The sequence below is a fragment of the Stegastes partitus genome, unplaced genomic scaffold, assembly GCF_000690725.1.
Source record: "Stegastes partitus isolate 25-593 unplaced genomic scaffold, Stegastes_partitus-1.0.2 Scaffold1356, whole genome shotgun sequence".
NCBI classification, from domain to species: domain Eukaryota; kingdom Metazoa; phylum Chordata; class Actinopteri; family Pomacentridae; genus Stegastes; species Stegastes partitus.
In genome coordinates this window covers 30055-50405 of record NW_007579087.1, presented here as the reverse complement: position 1 = coordinate 50405, position 20351 = coordinate 30055, and the positions used below count along the sequence as shown (strand labels likewise).

The 20351-nt window shown below is 43.3% G+C and overlaps 1 protein-coding gene across 2 annotated transcripts in view; it reads right to left on the bottom strand.

The window, feature by feature from the left end:
* LOC103369973 (guanine nucleotide-binding protein subunit alpha-11) overlaps positions 1 to 18613 on the bottom strand; it is a 37538-nt gene extending 18925 nt beyond the window's left edge. The window contains exon 1 of one of the 2 annotated variants that reach the window (XM_008298844.1): positions 17510 to 18613. In XM_008298844.1, the coding sequence (XP_008297066.1) occupies positions 17510 to 17645 (136 nt within the window). In that variant the 5' untranslated portion in view covers positions 17646 to 18613. The remainder of the gene's footprint in view (positions 1 to 17509) is intronic. The other variant, XM_008298842.1, reaches the window with a different exon arrangement.
* Between the last annotated feature and the right edge of the window lie 1738 nt (positions 18614 to 20351).

Below are 20351 nucleotides of genomic sequence, written 5' to 3'. Positions count from 1 at the left end.
TTTCTGTTGCCACGGTTACCAACTACCGTTTGAGTCAGCGCATTAATTTAGAACAATCAGGTTATTTGACCGGAACTTCTTTATAGGTGTCCTATATCACTTTTTAATGGACACCCTGCAGCCAATCAGAATCGAGTATTCACCCAGACCATGGTATAAATATATATATATACACACATAGTGGAAATATAGTTTTTGAAAATGCACACCTTGAAATTAACATATTCAGGACTACTTAAACTAATTGTTCTTTAAGGTCATCGCTTGGGTTTGAAATGAAAGTTCTGTTCTGAAAAATGACCAAAATCACACCATTTACCAGAGGCAGACACTGTAAAACCAGCCCGAGTTTCAGCTCTCCGACGGTCCTTGAACTACTCGTCTGTGACCTGCGCCATTTTGTCGGAGAGCTTAAAACTGTGGCATTTCATAAAAGTCACTTTATTCCCAGTGTCCTGCTTAAATAAATGCCAAATATGGACCTTTTGCTTGCACCACATTCTGCCAACAGTGACTCAGCTGCGACCCAAAGTCATGTGAAGAAAGCTCAGAGGGTGTTTTCAGCTGAACGCCAGGATGTGTACCGCAACAAACTACAAATACAACTGGAAAATATCTACTGCATGGAACGTCACCTTTTGTCCATTATTGGTAACACCTGGAAAAATGTTGTGCTGGTTGATTCTAATTTTTTTTTTCAGTTTTTGCAAAATAAATAATCAACGAAGTTTAACTTTTATTTCCTGTTTTTATGACTCCTATATAATAACATATTGTGCTGTTACCATACAAGCCATTGTTTACATTCAGAGTAACACCTGAAATTAATTTTATTTGACCTTTATTCTACCAGGTAAAATGTTTGAGAACCAGCTCTCATTTGCAGACATGAGCTGGCATCTGAAGGAGTCCACAGGACGAGAATGAAAGGAAGGAGGTGCAAAGTGTGACAGAGCGGAGGAAAAGAAGCGTGGTGTCTCCAGTCAATGATTCCTTAAAACTTCATCAGACAGGAAGCTCAGAGTTGGGAAACACTAGAACGCTGGTCGACTGTGTGGTGACCCCTTTCCACCTGCAGGAACTTTAACAGGAACCTGCAGTTTGACCAAAGGAGCCAAGTTCTGAATCTGGATCATAGTTTCAGCACTTTGTGCTTCCGTTGGGTTAAAGCTGCTGGACAAACAAAAGCAGGTTTCATTACTGCTACAACCTGAATACACTCAGACACCAGCTCTATGGATGTAAGGCGATGGTTTTAGTTAAGGGACAGAAGGATTTAAATCTCTGATCCTCTGCATTTCAGGACCAGTTAATCTACTGCATTTAATCTATACAATTAGTTCTAAAATGATTCTACGTGATGCACTTGTGAAGATTAAACAAACTGTCAAAAGTTGTCAGAATCAAATACGATCATTAACTTAATGAATCTAATAAGAATAATAATTATATCCTATAAATTATAACAATGACAGAATTATTCTACCCAGTAGTGAGAACTTTTACTTTTGTTCCCATAAACTAATGTAAGATTTGATTTAAATATTGAACACAGACCTTTTATTTCTAACAGACTATCTTCATATTGGAGTATTTAAACTCTCGAAGTACTTCTTCCACCGCTTATATTCATCATTTCTAACTTCATAACTTCTTTATGTGTTTTAAACAGCTACGTAGATCTTTCTGAGAAAAAAACAAAACTTGAGCATAAATCTTAACCATAAGCTGCTGGACAACCACAGCTGAGATCTGCTGACTGTGGAGGTCATCATGTACGATTTATTGATTCAGATCTCATTCATCCCCCGTGACGGGAACCATCAGCTGAGACTTTCACATATCAAAGCATCTGCATTTTTGTTTCTTAACGCGACTTAGATTTCTGCTTTTAAACTGTTCTACTGAATGCAGTTGAGAGAAAACAGTAGATCCTCACTAAGATGTGAACATTAGCTTTGTCTTTGTAGTTTTCTAGAAGCCTTTCCACTCCCGCTGCTTTCCTGAATCCCTCTGCCAGAGGTTTCACTTGTCACAGACGTAAAAACCATCGAGCTGAAAGGGATCGAGAAGAGAAACCCGAGAAGTTTTGGTGCAGATACTGACCAAACTGTGTACACATGAAGCTTTTTTCAACTTTCTTTACTGGTACAAGAATCATCTTTTTGTCTGTATCATAGACTGTATAAAAGATGGACGCAGCAACCGGCCCTGAAACATGACGCCAACCCGAAGTGTCAAAAACACAGATCATGAAATACTGCATTCCTACAGCTCAGGATTTGTTTCTTATTAGTTTTCATGGTCAGATCCAGAGATCAGGTGGCCAATCTGAAAATAAATCAATACTGAATTTTTAAAAAATCGTCAACATGTTGCGGGGCAAGGGGCGTGGCTGGCTTGATTGACAGTCGGCAGCGACGATGCAGATGAAGCGAGCAGAAGGCGGTAAATGTGGGCGGTCAGAGAGGGCCCGCCTCTCAATCCGTCTGACCAATTGCTGCTCCTATGGCTCCGCCCCCCTCCCACGATTTTTGCGTCACTGGCTCCAAAAATCCAAGATGTCAACCAGGAAGTAGCAAAACCCTGGCTTCATGTTCTCAGTGCAGAAACCAACAGGTGACGTCACGGCAGCTACGTCCATCTTTTATACAGTCTATGGTCTGTATGCAAAAACCAGCAGCTCAGACTTTATGGAAGAACCCATTTCAGCTGTGGTGCAGATAAATGCACGATGGGGCATATCGTCATCACTATTACTTCAACATTATTACATAAACTCCCGATGACAACAAGACGCTGCTAATCCAGTGTCTAATTTCCCTGATACGAGCCGCTCTACAGATAAATAAAATCCTACTTTAGGCCCTTCTACTTCCTGACATCATGCCACTGAAACGCTGACTCCAGCATTGTTTGCTAACTGTAACGCTGTTTGTCGGTGGTTCGGCTATCTGGCTGCCAGGCGGTGCCACCGTAACACTGGTGTGCAGATAAAACAGCTGCTCTGGATGCCTTTGGCCTGTTTCAGAGGGTGTGTGTGTGTGTGTGAGAAAGATAAAAACTGTTTCATATTCTTTTCCCACGTCACAGGAACCCTCTTCCCACTGGTTTATATGTATAGCTACGAGGCATCGGAGACCACGCCACAGGGGACGTATAAAGGAAAGGAAAATTAGTAATAGGTGGATAGCAGGAACCGTCAGCAGACATGCATGAAGAGAAGGAGACAGAACTGTACATAGCTTCTGTTACAGCAGCACTATTAGTAGGAAAAAGAACCGATATTGATTATAGTTATTGGCATATATGGTGGCTGATGAAACAAGAAATGGTCACATGACAAAACAAACGTCTCTACGAGACATTACACTCAATTTCCTGGGATCAGGGATGATTATTATTTTCATTATTGATTATTATTTTTGATTAATCATTTGGTTGATATAAAAACACTGACATACATCCATCAGTATTTATTTTACAAGCAAAACAACAAATATTCATATAAGAAGTTGGACTCAAGCTGGATTTTGGCATTTTTTCTTTTAGACCAACACATTATTCTGTTCATTTTCTAACTCAGATGAAACCTATGTTTGGTTTAATATTAATATTTTGAGGAGGAATAATAATTTAACACTTTGCAAACTGAATCTTGGACTCAGAATCTCGTCCCATCTGTGCACAGTTTGAAATACTAATAAAAACCAAAAGAAAACTTCAGATCTGATCATAAAAATGCCTTCAGAAGGAGAAAATGACTGCACTCCTGTTTGATTGTCCTGCAGGCAGCTTTAGCACCTCGCTAGCTGTCGCGCAGGTCGTTTCCAATAACATGTGAGAACAAAACAACGCAAGTGTGTCTGTCAAAAAACGATCAGTTAAATCTTCAGCGGTAACATGTTGTTCCTCTGGAGTGTGTCTCCGGCACATCTCATCCTCTTAAGAGAAGAAAATCAACTTTAATTTACCTTCAATACATCCTTAAGGCCACACACACACAAACCAGTATTTTTTATTGTTTGGTCTGAAACAATCGCCGTCCACATTAAACACAATCACAGCATCAAGGAAGGCTGGAATCGTATGTGTTTGCTGATTCTGACGCCTCTCTTCCCAAATATATTAGAAAAGCAGCTGTACACATGTTAGAAGTCCTGTTAGCACGGTTAGCATCAGCGCTAGTTTAGCCACAGCACAGAATCAGCTCATGTAAACAGGAGATGATGAAATACACACTGACTAAAGCCCAAAACTCCTAAAGCGTTGTTTTCATGGTCCTAAAGCTGCATCTGGATAAAAGGTCCAAATGCATCCATAAAACTACATCTGGGCTTCTGCAGGTTCCTCAACCATTCCTCTAACCAAACATCAGCAGCATCAACATCTTCATCTCCTCACTTCAAAGATGGTGGGGATGACTGTCATTTCTCACATGCCTTCTTAATAAGAGGGCGACTGGGAGGAATGGGCGGGATGAGGATCCCAGTTAGATGGTCCTGCAATGAGCAAGTGGACTGTAAATCTGGATCTGTGCTGACAAAGAGAAGGAGACTGACGGAGGGAGGGAGGGCAGCCGGCACAGGATCTCTATTCCAGTTTTGAGAAAATTCCTGGCATACTTTTCCTTCTAAAGGACTCGCATGTCAATTTAATCATTCGGTCTGTTTTGGTTCCCATTTAATCAAAATGCTTGTTGTACTGGAGCAGCGCTGTTTCCCACTGGACAGAGGTTAGTGCCGTTTGCAGTCCCTCATGTAGCTGTGATCAGGCTTCACTTCCTTCTTTCTGGTCCAAGACTCAGCTGGGAACTTGCTGATGTGTTTCTGTGTAAACATGCACAAGAATCCTGAAGCTTTTTGTCTTTTGAGGCACACAAACACTTAAATACACGATTAATTAAACACTAGTCATTCATGGGGCATTAATCTCAAGCAATGTCTCAGACTCAGTGAACAAAAGTGAAACTGAAGGTGCCACAATCCAACAGTTCAGCCGTTTTCATGGCCGTTCAATCTACGTTAGAGTGAACATAATCCAGATTCTCTCTGCCACACATCGCTGATATAAATCACCACAACAATACAGCAGGACGAGGTTTTAACGGAGTCGTATACGTGGGTAATAAGCAGCCAGACAGGCGGCGACATGAGAAGGACCGGGCAGTCTCTCACAGGCCTGACTGCCACATAACTGCCGAAACTCTGGGTGTGTCGGCATCAGTTTGCTCAACCAACAGAGCCGCCAGACAAACAGTGCAGAACTACAAACACCTACCTGTCTTGCCTTCGTACCTCGCTGTGAAACTCAATTTTTCATCTACCAGGTACAAGAGCTTAGGATCGCATGTGTACACTCCTGAAGGGAAAAAAAGAAAAGGTCCGGATGGTTGCACCGTACACACAAAGCAGACCAACAAGTCCTGCTCCTACGTCAGAGCAGAAATGGATCACTGGCTCTGTTCTGGTTCTCTAGACTCCTGGTGCTACTCATATCAACTATAAACTGAACTCTGTGAAGATATTTCATTTCTTTTTGAGCACAGGATTCTTTTTATAACGTCCATTTCAGAGCAAAAAAACCCCAAAATGGCCACGAAGTCTTAAAACAGGTCAATAAATGTGACGTTTTAATCTCCATGAGGGCAGAAAGTTTTGCTAACTTCACTGCATTACTTTGTGTAATGTGCATTTCTGTGAATGTCTGTCCTCCTCTGCTTTGGCCCGATCCGTCACTACATTTGGCAAATTAATCAGAAGTAGTCGTTCCTCCTGCCAGCTCGATGCCAATCCAGCACCTTAGTGTACAGAACGCAGGAACGTCAGGGTGGAGCGAAGCATCTCTCCAAAGACGAGTGAAGGAGAAGTGAGTGAAAGCATGAACGTACGAAAGCCAACAGGAAGCTGGACTTCTCCTGTGAAAGAGGCCATTACAATAAACTGTCCTGTAATCTGGTAAAGGCAGGAGTGTCCTCTAAGAACCTCTCTGTACCACGTATACAATAAAATAAAGTATTCTTTGCAGCGAGGACGTCCAGAGTAAATATAAAAACACACACAGCTAGACGAGCTCCTGAAGTAAACTCTTATGCTATATTTGGGAACATAAAGACGCTGCATTTAATCATCTGGAAAAGAAATTCAGGCTAATTTAGGATCATTTTAAACAGCATTCACTGTAAAGCTACAACGTTTATTAAATTAAATCAACAGGAAGTTAAATCCTCTGATAATCAGTTTTTATTTGAGTAACTCACTAAAACAAAGAGAAAAAAAATCTTTCAACTAAAAATATCCTTTAACAACTCGTTAGAATTTGCATATTTTCTAAGTGTAAATTGAAAAAATGGGGTTTAAAAACGAGTAAATTAAAAACTTTACACTGAAGCTCAAGAATTTGTAAAAGTTCACATTTAACTGACTAAATATTTAATCTAAAAAAAATAAACCTGCAAAATCAGTTTCAGCTTCAATTAATTTAATTAAGATTTTCAATATTTAATTTCTTTCTTTCATTTTATTTGATTGAAAAGCCAAAACATTTAACCAATATAAAACAGCAAAGCCTACATCTGACTTAATACAAACAAACACTAACTGATTAACGAAGCACTCGTTTGAATAACACGCTGATTAACAGCTCGATTTACCGATTAATAAAACGTTAGATGTCCAGTTACTGGAGATGCTGGTGGTTCATGGGGACAAAACGTGCTGCTGAAGACACATTAGGATAAGAAATCAATGCCCAGAGTCCTGGCTGTAATTTCCTGAGCAGCATAACGAGGATTTGCTCCGTTTTCCACCCGCTAGCTGTGATGTGCAGCCAGGACCAGAGCTCCAGAGGCTTTGATCCACGCTTCCACATAAAGCGACGTGAACACGGTTAAAATAACTGGCAGTCGGCTGGCAGTCGCACCAGCGCGCCGGCTCTGGCTGCAGGAGTCTGGCAATTTGAGATCTCTGGAAAATAAGCTCACGTGGGTGATGATTAGCATTATCAACCTTGGCCGAGAGTCAGTCGGTGCCGTTAGACGTACAGCTGTGGGAGGGAGCATCCAGGAAGGCATCTGCCAACTCTGCCTTCAGCGCCGCTAATACGCCTGTGAGGATACCAGAGGGCATCCCTACGATGGCCACACGACGTGCACACGACGTGCACACGACGTGCACACGCACTCTCACTGGCCTCTGTCGGGTCATTTCATCCTCTGTGTGTGTGTTTGTGTGGGCTGTTCATCTGTACTGTCTGTAATTTTGTTATTTCCACAAAACCCCGCCGTGCCTGTCGTTACCTTGGCAGCAGCTAACAGGGATCCAAATAAATATGGCTAACACAGGGCTTATCTGCTCGGCTTACTGTAAGACTCACTAAGAGAAACCATAATAGGCGTAGGTAGGCTGCGTACATGAGACATCCTTGGGTGTTGCCAAAAAACAAATACTCATTAACCCAGATACTAGCGACCTGTTTGAGCGGGGCGCGCACTGACAGATGAAGTGTGTGCTCAGTGTGTGTGCATATATATTCAGCGTCCTAACTCCCATTTCAATTATGAGTGCAGGTAAATATCCTGCGCTGCTGCCCCGGGCCTCGGCTCGGTCACATGCCCCCGACGTCGTGGATCTGAATCTGAACGGTAGCACAGACACTGTTAGCAGCTAGCTGGCTGACTAATACCTAAAATCATCCAAGTATTTCCCCTCAGGAGCTGCTGAGGAGCAGAAAACACAACATTATGGATGAAGGTAATATTGAGGAACCATCTATAAACCGTCAACCAGGCAGGAAACGAAACGGAGCAGAACAAGAAGAATTCTGCGACGTGGGATGTTCTCATTTTAATTCCTGTTAAGTTTTCATTCATTCACACTTGGCTGTTTTTTAAAAGGAGGTGCTAGCCAAAGTGTGTTGAATGTGGAAACGGATGTGTTGTTTCAGCTCAGCATGTTTGCTTCCTGAACGCACACACTCACAAAAAATACCAAAAAACACTGATTCTGGAGTCTTTTTGTCTGTACGTAAATATGAGCAAACCGTCGGTGGAGAGAACGCTGGAGTCGTCACTAAACTTCAGCATCATCTGACCCCATGTTAGCAGGTATGGCGGCGCTAGAGGAGCTGAAGTTTGACCATTAACTTCTCATCACATCATCTTGTTTCATTTCTCTCAGTTTTATGATTCCAGATTTTTTCCAAACGTCAGTCTGATATTATCTGTTCAGTCTCCACTTCCTGAGCAAGTCTGAGGGGCGGAGCTAACCACAGCACCATGTCCATATCATCTGAATATTGTGGAGAAAACTTTGCTCTTTCTGACCTGCCACCGGTTGCACATCTTTCTCAGGCGAAGTCAGATCTTTATTTCTTCACAGTGTCAGGCTGTCTAGTCTCGGCCAGTTCCTCGCTCATTAATTAACAGCCTGAGTGGCTGAATCTCAGCCACAGCGACGCACATCTGCTGGAAACCCTGCGTTGGTCTTTACAGTAGAAGCTCTGAGCAGCTGCACTGTAAAATAACTTTGCATGTTTGATATTGAACACATTACTCCACGTCGGTGTGACAGAATATTCCTGAGGTTGTTGGGGTAGCACGGCAATACGATTTAAGGTCCCAACAAATTCAGTAACTTATGTCAGTTTTACACGGACGTCAGCAGTCTGAGAGCAGGGAGTGAAAGTTCATCATTACGCTCATTTGGATGTTAAGTCAGCGCTGCCATCTGAGTCTGATCTGACGTAGATGTAGAGGCGTGAACAACTGAAAACATTTAAATGCAAAAAAAATAAAAATAGTTTAGAGTAAATGGATGATTAGTTTAAAGTATTACCCAAAAGGTTCAACATAGCAACGAGTTTATATCAAGTAAATTCACCTCTTTAATTAAAATGAAGCCGATTGTAATGTTCAAACAAACGACTGATCAATTAATTATCAAACTTAAATCAGCTGAACTAAGACGACGTGTGTGGATGGTTTTAATTAGGCTGAAACTAATTCCACAGTTCAAAGAATTACCAACTTTTTCCACCGGCAGCATTTTCTCTGTTGGTTTTTGTTTTTGATGTAGAGATCGATCGTGACTCCAGACTTTATATTTGCAGAATATGTTAATTAGGTCCATATTGTTGTCACCAGTCTTTTGCTTAACAACAGAATATTATAAATTAATCAACAAATCTTAGTCAACTAAACTGATATGAGAACCAGCTGTAACGTTTGACTGAACTCTGAGTTTTGTCCGTGATGTTTTACAGTGTGTGTGATCATCAGGACATAACGAGACTCAATAAGTAATCATCAGACTGCTGCTGACTTCACAACATCTATATATTTTGTGTCATTTCTGGTCGATGAATGAAGTTCAGCGAGGTGAGCAGAGAGTCGACCAGTAACCGTTACTGGATTATTTCACACGTTACCAGTAACACCTCCTGACGAGACAGCCTCGCTAAGGATTCAACATCCACGGCCTTTACTGGTCACAAACACAGTTATACACGGCGTAGCGAGCAGTGAGATGCTCTGCGTACCTGTTCCACACCGAAACAATATGAAGATGAATAAAAATACAGAATAAAACACACAAGAAATAAATATATAGAGAAAGGGATAAAAAATAAGCAAAAATAAATAAATCTAATGTTCAAACAATGCAAAAGGAGATGGAATAAATAATATTATATACATGTATATATATATATAATATACTTCACTTTCTCTCTCCAGATGCTTAACTCCAGACTATCCACAGCTGTATGACGTGATTCTGTGTTTCATACAACAGACAGTGAGTGTAAGAAGCCAGTGAAAGGCTCTTTGCTCTGAAACAGCTCTGCACAACATAAAACTCCCTCCACAGAGGAAGCAGACTACAGAGCATCACGCAGCGCTGCATCACAACACGTCTGGCAGCTACGTTTTTATCTATACGACTGACTTAACCTTCAGTCAACAGCGGATCCACACACTGTCTCCGGTCGCTGTTTGCACACGGCGCTGACCATAAAACTCTTTTTCTAACACTATTTAACTCACCGTAACAGGAAACGTCATGAGCTTCTGGCTACGTTTCTGGTCCTAAAATTATAATTTGGTGCTTTATGATTCAGAAAAGATGTGTGACAGGAACTAGGACAACCAGAAAAGTGGTGTTTTCATAGAAACTGGTCAAATTCAAGATGAACGAGTGTCGAACAGGAACACTGCTGCCACTTGTCAGGACGCTAACGCCTCATCAGAGCCCGAGCAGCGCTTCAGCGTGTATCTGACGACTTCATTCTAGTTTAAAATGATCATTTCAGTCCCACATTAAAACGTTTACTAAAGAAGCTCACAAACTGGTGCAGCTCGCTCAGCTCTGGCTGCACACATTTAATTACTTGTGACTTTCATACAGAGCAGGCGGCGGTGCTGCTCTGACCCTGGATCCTCCACCAGCTAACCACACCACAGAGGAAAGCTGGCCTGTTGCTGATAAACAGCTGGAGTAATTGCCTCCGCTAAGAAAAAAAAAACAAACGTCAGACAAAACCACCGATGCTGCTCATATGTAGCAGATAAGCATTTCATCGCACCCAACGTCATCCAACCACAACACTGGAGTTTGGAGCTTCATACGCTGTTTAAGTAATAAACTAATGGGAGTGAAGGGAGAAGCCAGAGATGGATATTTACATGCAATCAACAAAACAACCAAAAACTTCATTTTTCTAAAAATCTAAGAAGTTGGACAGTAAATTTAGGAATTCGCGAGCCGTGTGAGATAAAAGATTGGAGGGCTAATACAATGCAGATGCAGCCAAAAACATAATAAAAAGCTGCACTATGCGTGAAGGTCTATAAAAGGATGAAAGAGCTCCATAATAGGTTCCAAATGAAGTGAGACAGCCAGAGTGCACCAACGCTGTAGCGCTCAGGTCCTTTTCACACAGGCTGAAGTAACGTGGCAGACTCCCACCACAAGCTACATAAAAATGGCTCCAACAATTTGTATTTTTAACAAAAAAAAAAAAAGGGGGTTTGCAGGGACATGGAGGGAGCACCATCTCACCATCTCATCCCAAAGCCGTACAACATGCTCCTCCAGCAGCAGCACTTTGTATTTCTAATCAGTGTTTAGCAACATGTTGGTCAACTCAACCCGCGGATGCCTTTTGTGTGTCGCCGACCACAACCACGCCAGCAAGGTCAAAAGATTTGGAGCCTTTAATTTCACAAGTGGAGAAGTGATGCATGGATGTTATGTGAAATTCAGCCGCACTGGGGCTTCACATTACATCAAAACATCCGCACATTCCAGTAATCAGGCAAATAGGAAAACGTAAGCGAGCGTTCTGGGAAGCTGTTCGCCCTTTTCTGACATCTCAGACAACAAACAAGCAATCAGGGGAACACGACGAGCACCTGAAGCTGTTTTCTGGAAAGAAGAAGAAGCGAGCAATCACCCACAAACTAACACAAACACGTGCACGAGTGGCATTTCTGAATTATGAACAGTTTGCTCGTCTTCGTCGTGCCACTCCCTCACACGGGTCGGTAATCTGACCGGAGATCAGATAAACGCTACGGCGGCTCGTTGCACTTTCTCTCATCATCCCACTTATTTGGAAACGGCAACTGCCTTCTTGTTTTCATTTTGCTTTAAAGAGAAAGCGACTCTATCTGTGGAGACTAGTCAACGGACTAAACCCACACCTGAAAACTAACAGGCAGGTATTCTGAGCAAGCTACTGGTTGGGAAGCAGTAAGAAACATAAGCTGGCTTAATTTTTGCTGCCACACATGATTCTAAACTGAACATCTGGGTTTTGGTTGGACTAAAGAACATCCTCGTTAACACAACTATTACATTATATATGAATCTTATCAAAAACCGTGATGAATCTCTAAAACTCTGCACATCTATTTCATTGAACAGATGCATAAGAGACAGACGAGTGTGTCCAAAAGTTTCCAAAGTTTTTCTTTTTTGCAGCAGCAGCGGCTCCTTCCCACTTTCTGTGTTTTTAGCTATTTACTTTGGTTTTTCTTCGATCTTTTTAGTATTTTAAAATCACACAGCTGTACCACATTTGCATGGGACCAGCAGAGATGCAGATCGTGTTTTTTGTTGGTCCGTTCTTCGCTTTTTTTTGTGAGTTTTTGGGGTCCGTCTGTCGAGCCGTTGAACGTTGAGCCAACCAAGCTGCCGTCGTGGAGAGACGGAACATCCCTGATGAGCTGGAGGAAGAGGGGATGCAGGGCAGGAGTGAAGCGTCGGGAGGAGAGGAGACGCTACAAGCCGTCCGTCCATCATCATGGGATACGTGAGGTCTCTCCCTAATGGATGGAAGAGCTAACGGCTAATGGCTAACGGCTAACAGCTAACAGCGCTGAGCCGGCTGCAGTGGGAGTATCGGGAGTGCAGCCTCATGTTGTCCACTGAGTCATGGCTGAATGAACTCACTCCGGACTCACTCGTAACTTTGGACGGATTCACCTGGTCAGAGCGGACCGGAGCTGGAGGGAGAGCAGTAAGAAGAAAGGCTGGGGACTCGCCATGTATGTGAATGAGAGGTGGTGTGATGCTAGCACGTTAGCGTTAAAGAGCTGCGCTGCACGAAGGATGCTGAACTGCTGGCGGTTGGTTTGCAGCCGTTCTACCAGCAGAGGGAGTTTTTAACGTCCTGGTGATGACAGTTTCCATCCCCTCCTCGGCTGATGTTGCTGCAGCCTGTGAACCCATCCACAGTTCAGTGTCCCAGCTGCAAACATCTCAGTCTCTGGTGGTCATCTCAGGAGACTTTAACCAGACATGGCTCTCCACCGCTCTCCCCACATTCAGCCAGCATGTGGACCGCCCAGCCGGGGACGGTGGGCCTTGGACCTGCTGTGTGCCGACACCAGGATGCATATTACTGAATTATTATTTTCTTGTACTTTCTATATTTTTGGATGCTGCTGTGGCGTGTACATTTCCCCCAATGGGAGATCAATAAAAAAGTTTTCTATTCTAAAATAGAATATCCTGTACACAGTCTAATGTTTCACCTGATGAAGCTCCAGCACCTATATGTCCATAACAATTCTATCTCTTTGTAAGTTCAGCTGCGTGAGGGAGTCTTCTCACATTTTTAGACTCCTGTGCCATTCACGTGATCCGAGTATGGTCCGTAGTGGACCAAAGAAACTCACACCCACCATAAGGTTTGGGTCGTACCAACCTGCAACCAATCAAATAGCTGTGGAGGGAAAAAATAAAAACTCTGCAGCTCATCTGTAGATTAACTGAACCATCCACAGTGCACCGGGCGCTCTCTACCTGCTCGTCTTATGAGCATTAATGAACTGTAAGTTAATCTAAAAAGCTGCCATTTGCAGCATATTAAATCATTTAACATTGGCTGTTTTATACTGAAATGATAACAGCAGCATCCGCCCATAGATTGATAGATTGATAGATGACGTCTGAAAATACGACGATATCAGTGTGTGAGCAGCACGAGAACAATGGAGGAACATAGCACAGAAAAGCTAGCTGCTGTTTGACACTGACCTTTTTAGCCATTTCTTTGAACAAAGTGCAGCCACAGCGACGACTCTTATGACATGGTGTAGGTTCAATTAAAGCCGACTAAACTAGTACATTTTAAATAAGTCAGACGGAGCGGTCTCCAATAGATCGGACCAGTTCAAAGCCGCAGAAGCATTAATTCTGTTCTTCCCACCGCCAAACGTACCGGACTAATCATGGAGGGCTGCTGATGGAGCTCTTTCCTCCTCATGAAAGTAAAACTCATGTGACCAGTGGACCTGGAGGTGCACGTAAATATTAAATACGTTAGAAACAGCAGCCTCTGTATGCTGATTGTCCGACCAATCAAACAGCTAGCAGACAGACTGCAGCCTTAAAACAAAGTAAATGCAGTTAGATGTGGGGATGCAGTTTTGTTCTGTCGCCTCCAGACTACTCGTTAACATTCAGCGCTGTTTTTGTGGATCGAGGGATTCTTCTGAAAAAAGCCGTTCAGGTCCTAAACTACTTCAAACAAGCCCCCACTGCGCTGCTTACTGTAAATCTTTAATTTCTCCTCATGACTGTGTGAATTATTGTTCCAGCATTCAACAGGTACTCCAACAGCCACACAGCTCATGAACAAGGACAGAACAGCTTCTCCTCATAAGCTGCCGTCTTTCAGTGTTGACACAGGTATGAGTGACAGCATCCTTAAAACCAGGAAGTGTGTGTTCAAGCACCTGTGACCACAAAAAAAAACAAAAAAACACAGTCCTATCACGATTAAGTAATCTTCAGCACGATACTGAAACCCCGCCAGCTCTTGTGAAACTAAACTTTGACACTAATGAAATGAACAAACGGCCTTTTGTGACGGTGCTATACGACATCAAAAGGCCCGACTGCGCCGCTGCTCTTCCTTAAACACAGGAATGAGTCCGCGGACGGCGCTGCAGACTCTCCGGAGAGGACTCGTCTCCCACAGCGGGCCACCTCGGCGAAGGCCTTCTCCAGCCCAGACACCCGGAGAGAGCTGTCTCCTTAGCAGCAGACTTAATTAAAAACCAACTCTTGTTCATCATTTAAGTCTCGTTTTACGGGCAGATGAAACAGCGGCAGTGTGGAAGATGACTAAAGGAAGGATATTAATAAGAAGGAACTGCTAGCAGCTGGTTGTGAAAAGGTTTGCTTAACCAAAGTCACACTTTTTAATCTGGATAATTCAGAATAAGCCCGACTGTTCTGACTCACTTAGAAAAGGATAACCGCTCTGATTTCTAGAACCTTAAACAAATGTCCTGATTTGCAGCAGGATTACTGCAAATTCTTCACTTATCTACATAAAGTGTGATCACTTTGTGTGTTTTGTGAGCTCATACGAGTCCTGTCATGAAGTGAATCATCAAAGCAGCGCCGCTACACGCTAGTAAACGAACATCATCAGGTGGTGACGCCAGAGTCTTCTCTTCGCCGTCTTCCACGTCAAGTTGTTTACAAGTTTCTCATCGAGCCCGCGGTCAACGTCAAATGACTTTTACATGAGGTCTTGTTGACAAAGAGAAGAAAGACGGCACCACAAAAAAACAATGTGACACAAGCTGTAATCTAATTATTAGCTCTGGAGTTGTTTCCAGACAGAAGACTGTGGAAGCTTTGAGGAAAGAGTGACGTCACGCAGAGCGAGTCTTCAGTCACCAGGAAGAAGAAGAAGAAAAAATAAAAGCTACTGCTGAGCTGGTTTGAATTCCTGTGTCAGCGGCTGCTCTCAGTTACCCCACAGCTCGACTGGAAACGCCGTCTGAAGCTTGATTTGCGTCGCATGTAAATCCTGCGGTGATCTGGGTAATGTGGCGTGAGCGGTTGCGGCTGCAGCGTTTTGCATGTGTAACCTGCACAACACAATCACGGCAGCAGCTTCTGGATCGGAGGTGCAGCTAAAGCGACTGATGTGGAGCCAAAGAGTGAGCGTCTGATCGGGAACTTCATGTTTAAGATGCACAGTCCAGTTCATGTGCATCCACGGCTGCTGTTATCTGCATCAGACAGTCGTAAAGTGGACTTGGCTTCATGTCTTTGTGACCACATAATACAGCGTCATCAGGCCAGACATGTACAACGATCACAGGTGATGCTACACAGCTAGCCGGGATGTTTAGGCTCTGTGTCTGATATCGTGGTTTGGGCTGCACTTAACAAGACTTACGGATGGGTTTTCATACATAAAAGAAGGATATAATCTTCTTTTGTAATTATCCTTTGGACTATAATCTTAAAATATCACCCTCATTAATGAAATCTAATTATTTTAATGCATTATTAATGTTTACGTCACAACATGGGGCTGCAGTCTCTTTCTAGAAAACTGCCTTATATGACATTAACGGGTCCTTTAGAGCAAAATACACAGAATACTCAAGGATACGGGATCAAGTTTTTGATTGTACTTCGCACGCTGATGACTCAACCTCATCCACAACGATACACATCAGTTTAACGCAAAATAATCAAGTGCAGACGACAGCGACTCACGAGTGTCGACCCAAGTCCGTCGTCTAAAACTAAGACTCTGTCGGACTTCAGACGTGCCCGACTCCAGAGGTATGGACGCTAAAGACAACGTAGAACGAAGCCATGCAGAATACTGATGCCGAGAGAAGCAGCACCTTGATGTTTTATGCATGTCTTCAGTCAACATACAGTTTTACACACCGGCATCGATAACAAACGCAGCGTTTTGGAAATACTGAACAGACACTTTCTGAACACTCTGTAAAGGCAAAAAAATGGCTTTGTGGAGTAAAACATCTGCATTATCTGAGTGGATTGTCAACCAATGTTCATTTTTTACCCGTGTGGGTCGACAGTTATATGTAGTAGCAGCACAACATACAGCATCACAGCCGAAAACCTCAAAGTGATTCATATATAATATCATCCCCCAAAAAGTAGCACCAAAAATAAATCTGTATTTTTTATTGTCCCCTTCCTGCAATGTGGATCCTCTAGTTTACAGCAGCATGCAGTTTTTTTTAAAACTAAGGTTGGAGAGAAATTCTGGACATTGAGACTTAGAAGAAAGAAAAATTTAAGATTATGATGAAGGCAATATGATTATTTTTTTGTACTTTAAGAGCTCAACTTGACAGGATTTGGATTTTTTCCACAACTATGAAAGCTCTCTGAACACTTAAACAAAACCTGAATTATCTGAGCAAACTCTGAAGTGATTTTAATCATTTCACAGGTTTATAATTAAGTAAAGTAGCACCACAGACTATAGCATCATCCTGCCAATAACCTGAAAGCAATTCACAAATAATATTGTAAAAAAAAAAAAACAGCAGTACTCCTGACTGATAGAATGAGAAAGAAATGTGGTTTTTATTGTCCCCGTTATTTGTTGTGGATCCTCTGTGTTGCAGTAGAGTCATTTTTTTAAAATATATGTTTGAAATAAAGTCTAGACATTAAAACACAGACTTAGAAAAAAGAAAAGCACAACAGGTATAATCAAGATGATATTTTCTGTCCAGTTTGATTAGATTTTGACTTTTTTCATAACATACTACAGCATGAAAGCTTCTTGTGAATGGATTTTCTCCCTTTTTTCTATATAAGTGTATAATTTGGTGAAGTAGCACCACAGACTGCAGCATCACAACAACCTGTATGTGATTAACAAACAATATTCACACTGTTACATAAGAGGAATAAAATCAGGTTTAAGGTCTCCCTCCATCTGATGTTGATCCTCTTTAGTAGCAGGTATTTATTTATTTTAATTGTGTTGGAAATAAAGTGTGGACGTAGAAATACAGACTTAGAGAGAAAAACATAAAGCATGATATAATATGAGGCACAGTTTGGGTTCACCTGCCCTGCTACACCTGTACCAACAGCTGGACTGGTTATGGGGCACAATACTGCAGGAACATCATGCACCTGGGCATTTCTGTGTTCTGGCACCACACCTGGCCTCCTGCCTGCCAGTGGAGGTGCACACTCACCCAGCAGCAGCAGCTTCAGCTCCCTCCTCGCGTCTCTCTTGTCTCGCCGCAGCTGCTTCTCGATCTCAGCGTTGATTCGTTTGGACTCCTTCGCCTCCTCGCTCAGGCAACAAGCCATCATGGAGTCTAAAGTCATCACCGCATGAGCTGGGGGGGAAAAAAAGCCCGTCTGACAAGGGGGCGCCGGGCTTACACCTCCACACCAAGTCCTCGGATGGAGCGAGACGCGCGTTCAACAAGTTCTGGTGAAGGTCTGGCTGCCTGGTGCAGAACCTGGCCTGATGGCAAAACTGCTGTCAAGTGTTAAATGTTTAACAGCTCAGTCAAAGTCTCCGGTGGATCCTCGGGCTTACAGGGAGCCGATCGCACAACATCTGCAATGCAACACAAGCGCCTCACTGGGCGGCGAATGGGTGCAAAGAACCGAACCTGCACTTCCCAGAGGAGCTGCTGTTAGTTTGGATAGCCCGTGAGCTAGAGGTTGCTAACCGAGCTAGCGTGAAAGTTGATGATTTATCAGCGTGCCGACGCAATTTAATCCCTTCCTCGCCTGGCCTCGTGAAAAATTCACGCCAAACTACCAAGTGTGGTCCCAGAGACGGTGGGACACAGCTGGCTGCCACGGCCACATTGGTACGATCCCTCGGCCGAGTACGAGCCTAGCCGCCCCGAAACCGACGCCGCAAGTTACGCCCGCGCAGTGACAATGAGCCCCCCCTGGTCCGACTGTCCATCCAGATAGGCAGCCTCCCTGTCTGCCCCGGTCCCTTCGACGAACCGCAAGCCCCGCGACAATCCGGGCGAAAGTAGGGAGCGCACGGAGCAGGTCTCCCCCCGCAGACGGACACCAGGAGAGCTAAATGGGCAGCTAACTGTTAGCTAGCTCGGTTAGCTCAGAGAGCCATCCCTGGAATTGCGGCGAGAACCCGACAGCTCGAACTGACACAGAACCTTCATTGCGCCGAGCGAACCTTCTCCAGCTGACCCCGGCGACACCGAACCCTCGGAACGTGTTACTGACACTCAAATGGACCGCTGTCGTCCGTGCATTTTCTGGCTCCTGGTATTTTTTTCCTGGTGCTGGTGCTCGCCGCTCGTCACCCACTCCTCAGCCCCGGTGTGGCGCTGCTGCTGACGACACTCGGGATACGCTTGATTGACAGGCGGCGAGGGCGAATCAGAGGCGAGCGTGTGGGCGTTTGGGGCGGGCCTTTCCCGCATGGCGAACTTCCCAAGTTTGCTTGAGAGGCAGTCATCCTTCTGGAGGCGTGTCGGCCACAGCAACTGACATTAGGCTGGAGGGGCGACGCCCATCTGCTGTCAGAGAGCTGCACTCCCACCGAGCTGTTTGTCTCCGCTGCCCGGTACAGGTGTCTGCGAGGCTCCCGCCGGTCCACGGAGGAGGACGTCCGAACATCTGGCCGCAAGCAGTGGAAACAAACTGAAGATTGTACTTGAACAGCTTGAAACAGGCTTCTTCTGACTGAGTTGCACTAAAAAAAATAAAAAGGTTTCAACTGTTGAACAGTTTGATGTTATTTTACAGATTTCTAACAGCTCGTAAAATCACTTTTTATTATTATTTACTGACTGAAGCATCACATGTTTCACCATGTTCTGGTGATTGAACGTTTCTATTTTCTTTCATCACACCAAATCTAAATCCTATCTGACCACAGAATTAAGCGCTTTATTGAGCTTTTGTGCATCTGCCTCCCTGTTAGATTTTACTGCTATATTCTTTGTTTTATTCTATTTATCCAGCTGTGACCTAAACGGTGCCCACTGCCACTCAGGCTGCTGCCAACAGAAAGTCATCACATTTTAACGTACATTACTAATAAAGGCATGTTTAATCTGTCATAGATAGATAGATAGATAGATAGATAGATAGATAGATAGATAGATATTACGTTTGGGGAACGTATCCCATAACTGCTATCAGCTGGTACCAGAACTGTTCAGATCCATCAGGATGTTCTTGCTGCTGATCCTTCACCATTCTTGCCAATGCAGCCGTCCCTCTTTCCTTCCTAACTCGACCTTTGAGTTATTGTCACACAGATACAGACTCCTCGTACTCTCCCTGTGGCCTCTGACACTTGAAAACTTCAATATGACCACATAGCTTTTCTCTTTCTTCTATAACTCCCTCTTAGAGTTTCAGCGGTGGACTCAACAAGCCCACTGAGCTCTTTGGTTGCAGCCGTGAACTGAAGTTGACAAGAACCACAGAACCACTGTATCAGAGAGTATTTCAGCTTGTAGAAGGTATCAGGACCGGATCTGGGTCGGTGTTAGACCTGTTTCATCAAGTATGGATCATTCTGGACGTGGTGTTAACAGTAAACATGCTAAAAACAAGCAGAAATAACTCAGACTGATTATTAGCGTCTTGTTTATGTCATTCCCAATTAAATAAACCTCTTGGCTAAATAGAAAAAATCTTTATAAATCAAATGGGTATGAATAATTTTGGGTCCAATTGATATATATATATATATATATATAAAATAATCTGTCACATTCTGTGTGGTGAGTATTTTTACATGTGATTATTTAATTATATTTATCTGATGAAACATATATGTAGTTTTACTGAAGCAGCTCTTTCAGTGCTTGTAATGGAGTCACGTCGACGCAACATTTTGTGGACAAAAGTCCCCAAAATAAGCAAAAAAACCAATCCCAAAACCCCCAACAAGAACCACTATATATCAGAAACTATACCTGTTTGCACTCATTTGCATAAAACACTTTGTCAACAAATACAACAAGCACCTTCAAGGAAACGGTCAATATTTGAGGGAACTGTCTTCCTCCGGTTGTGGGTCATAGGATA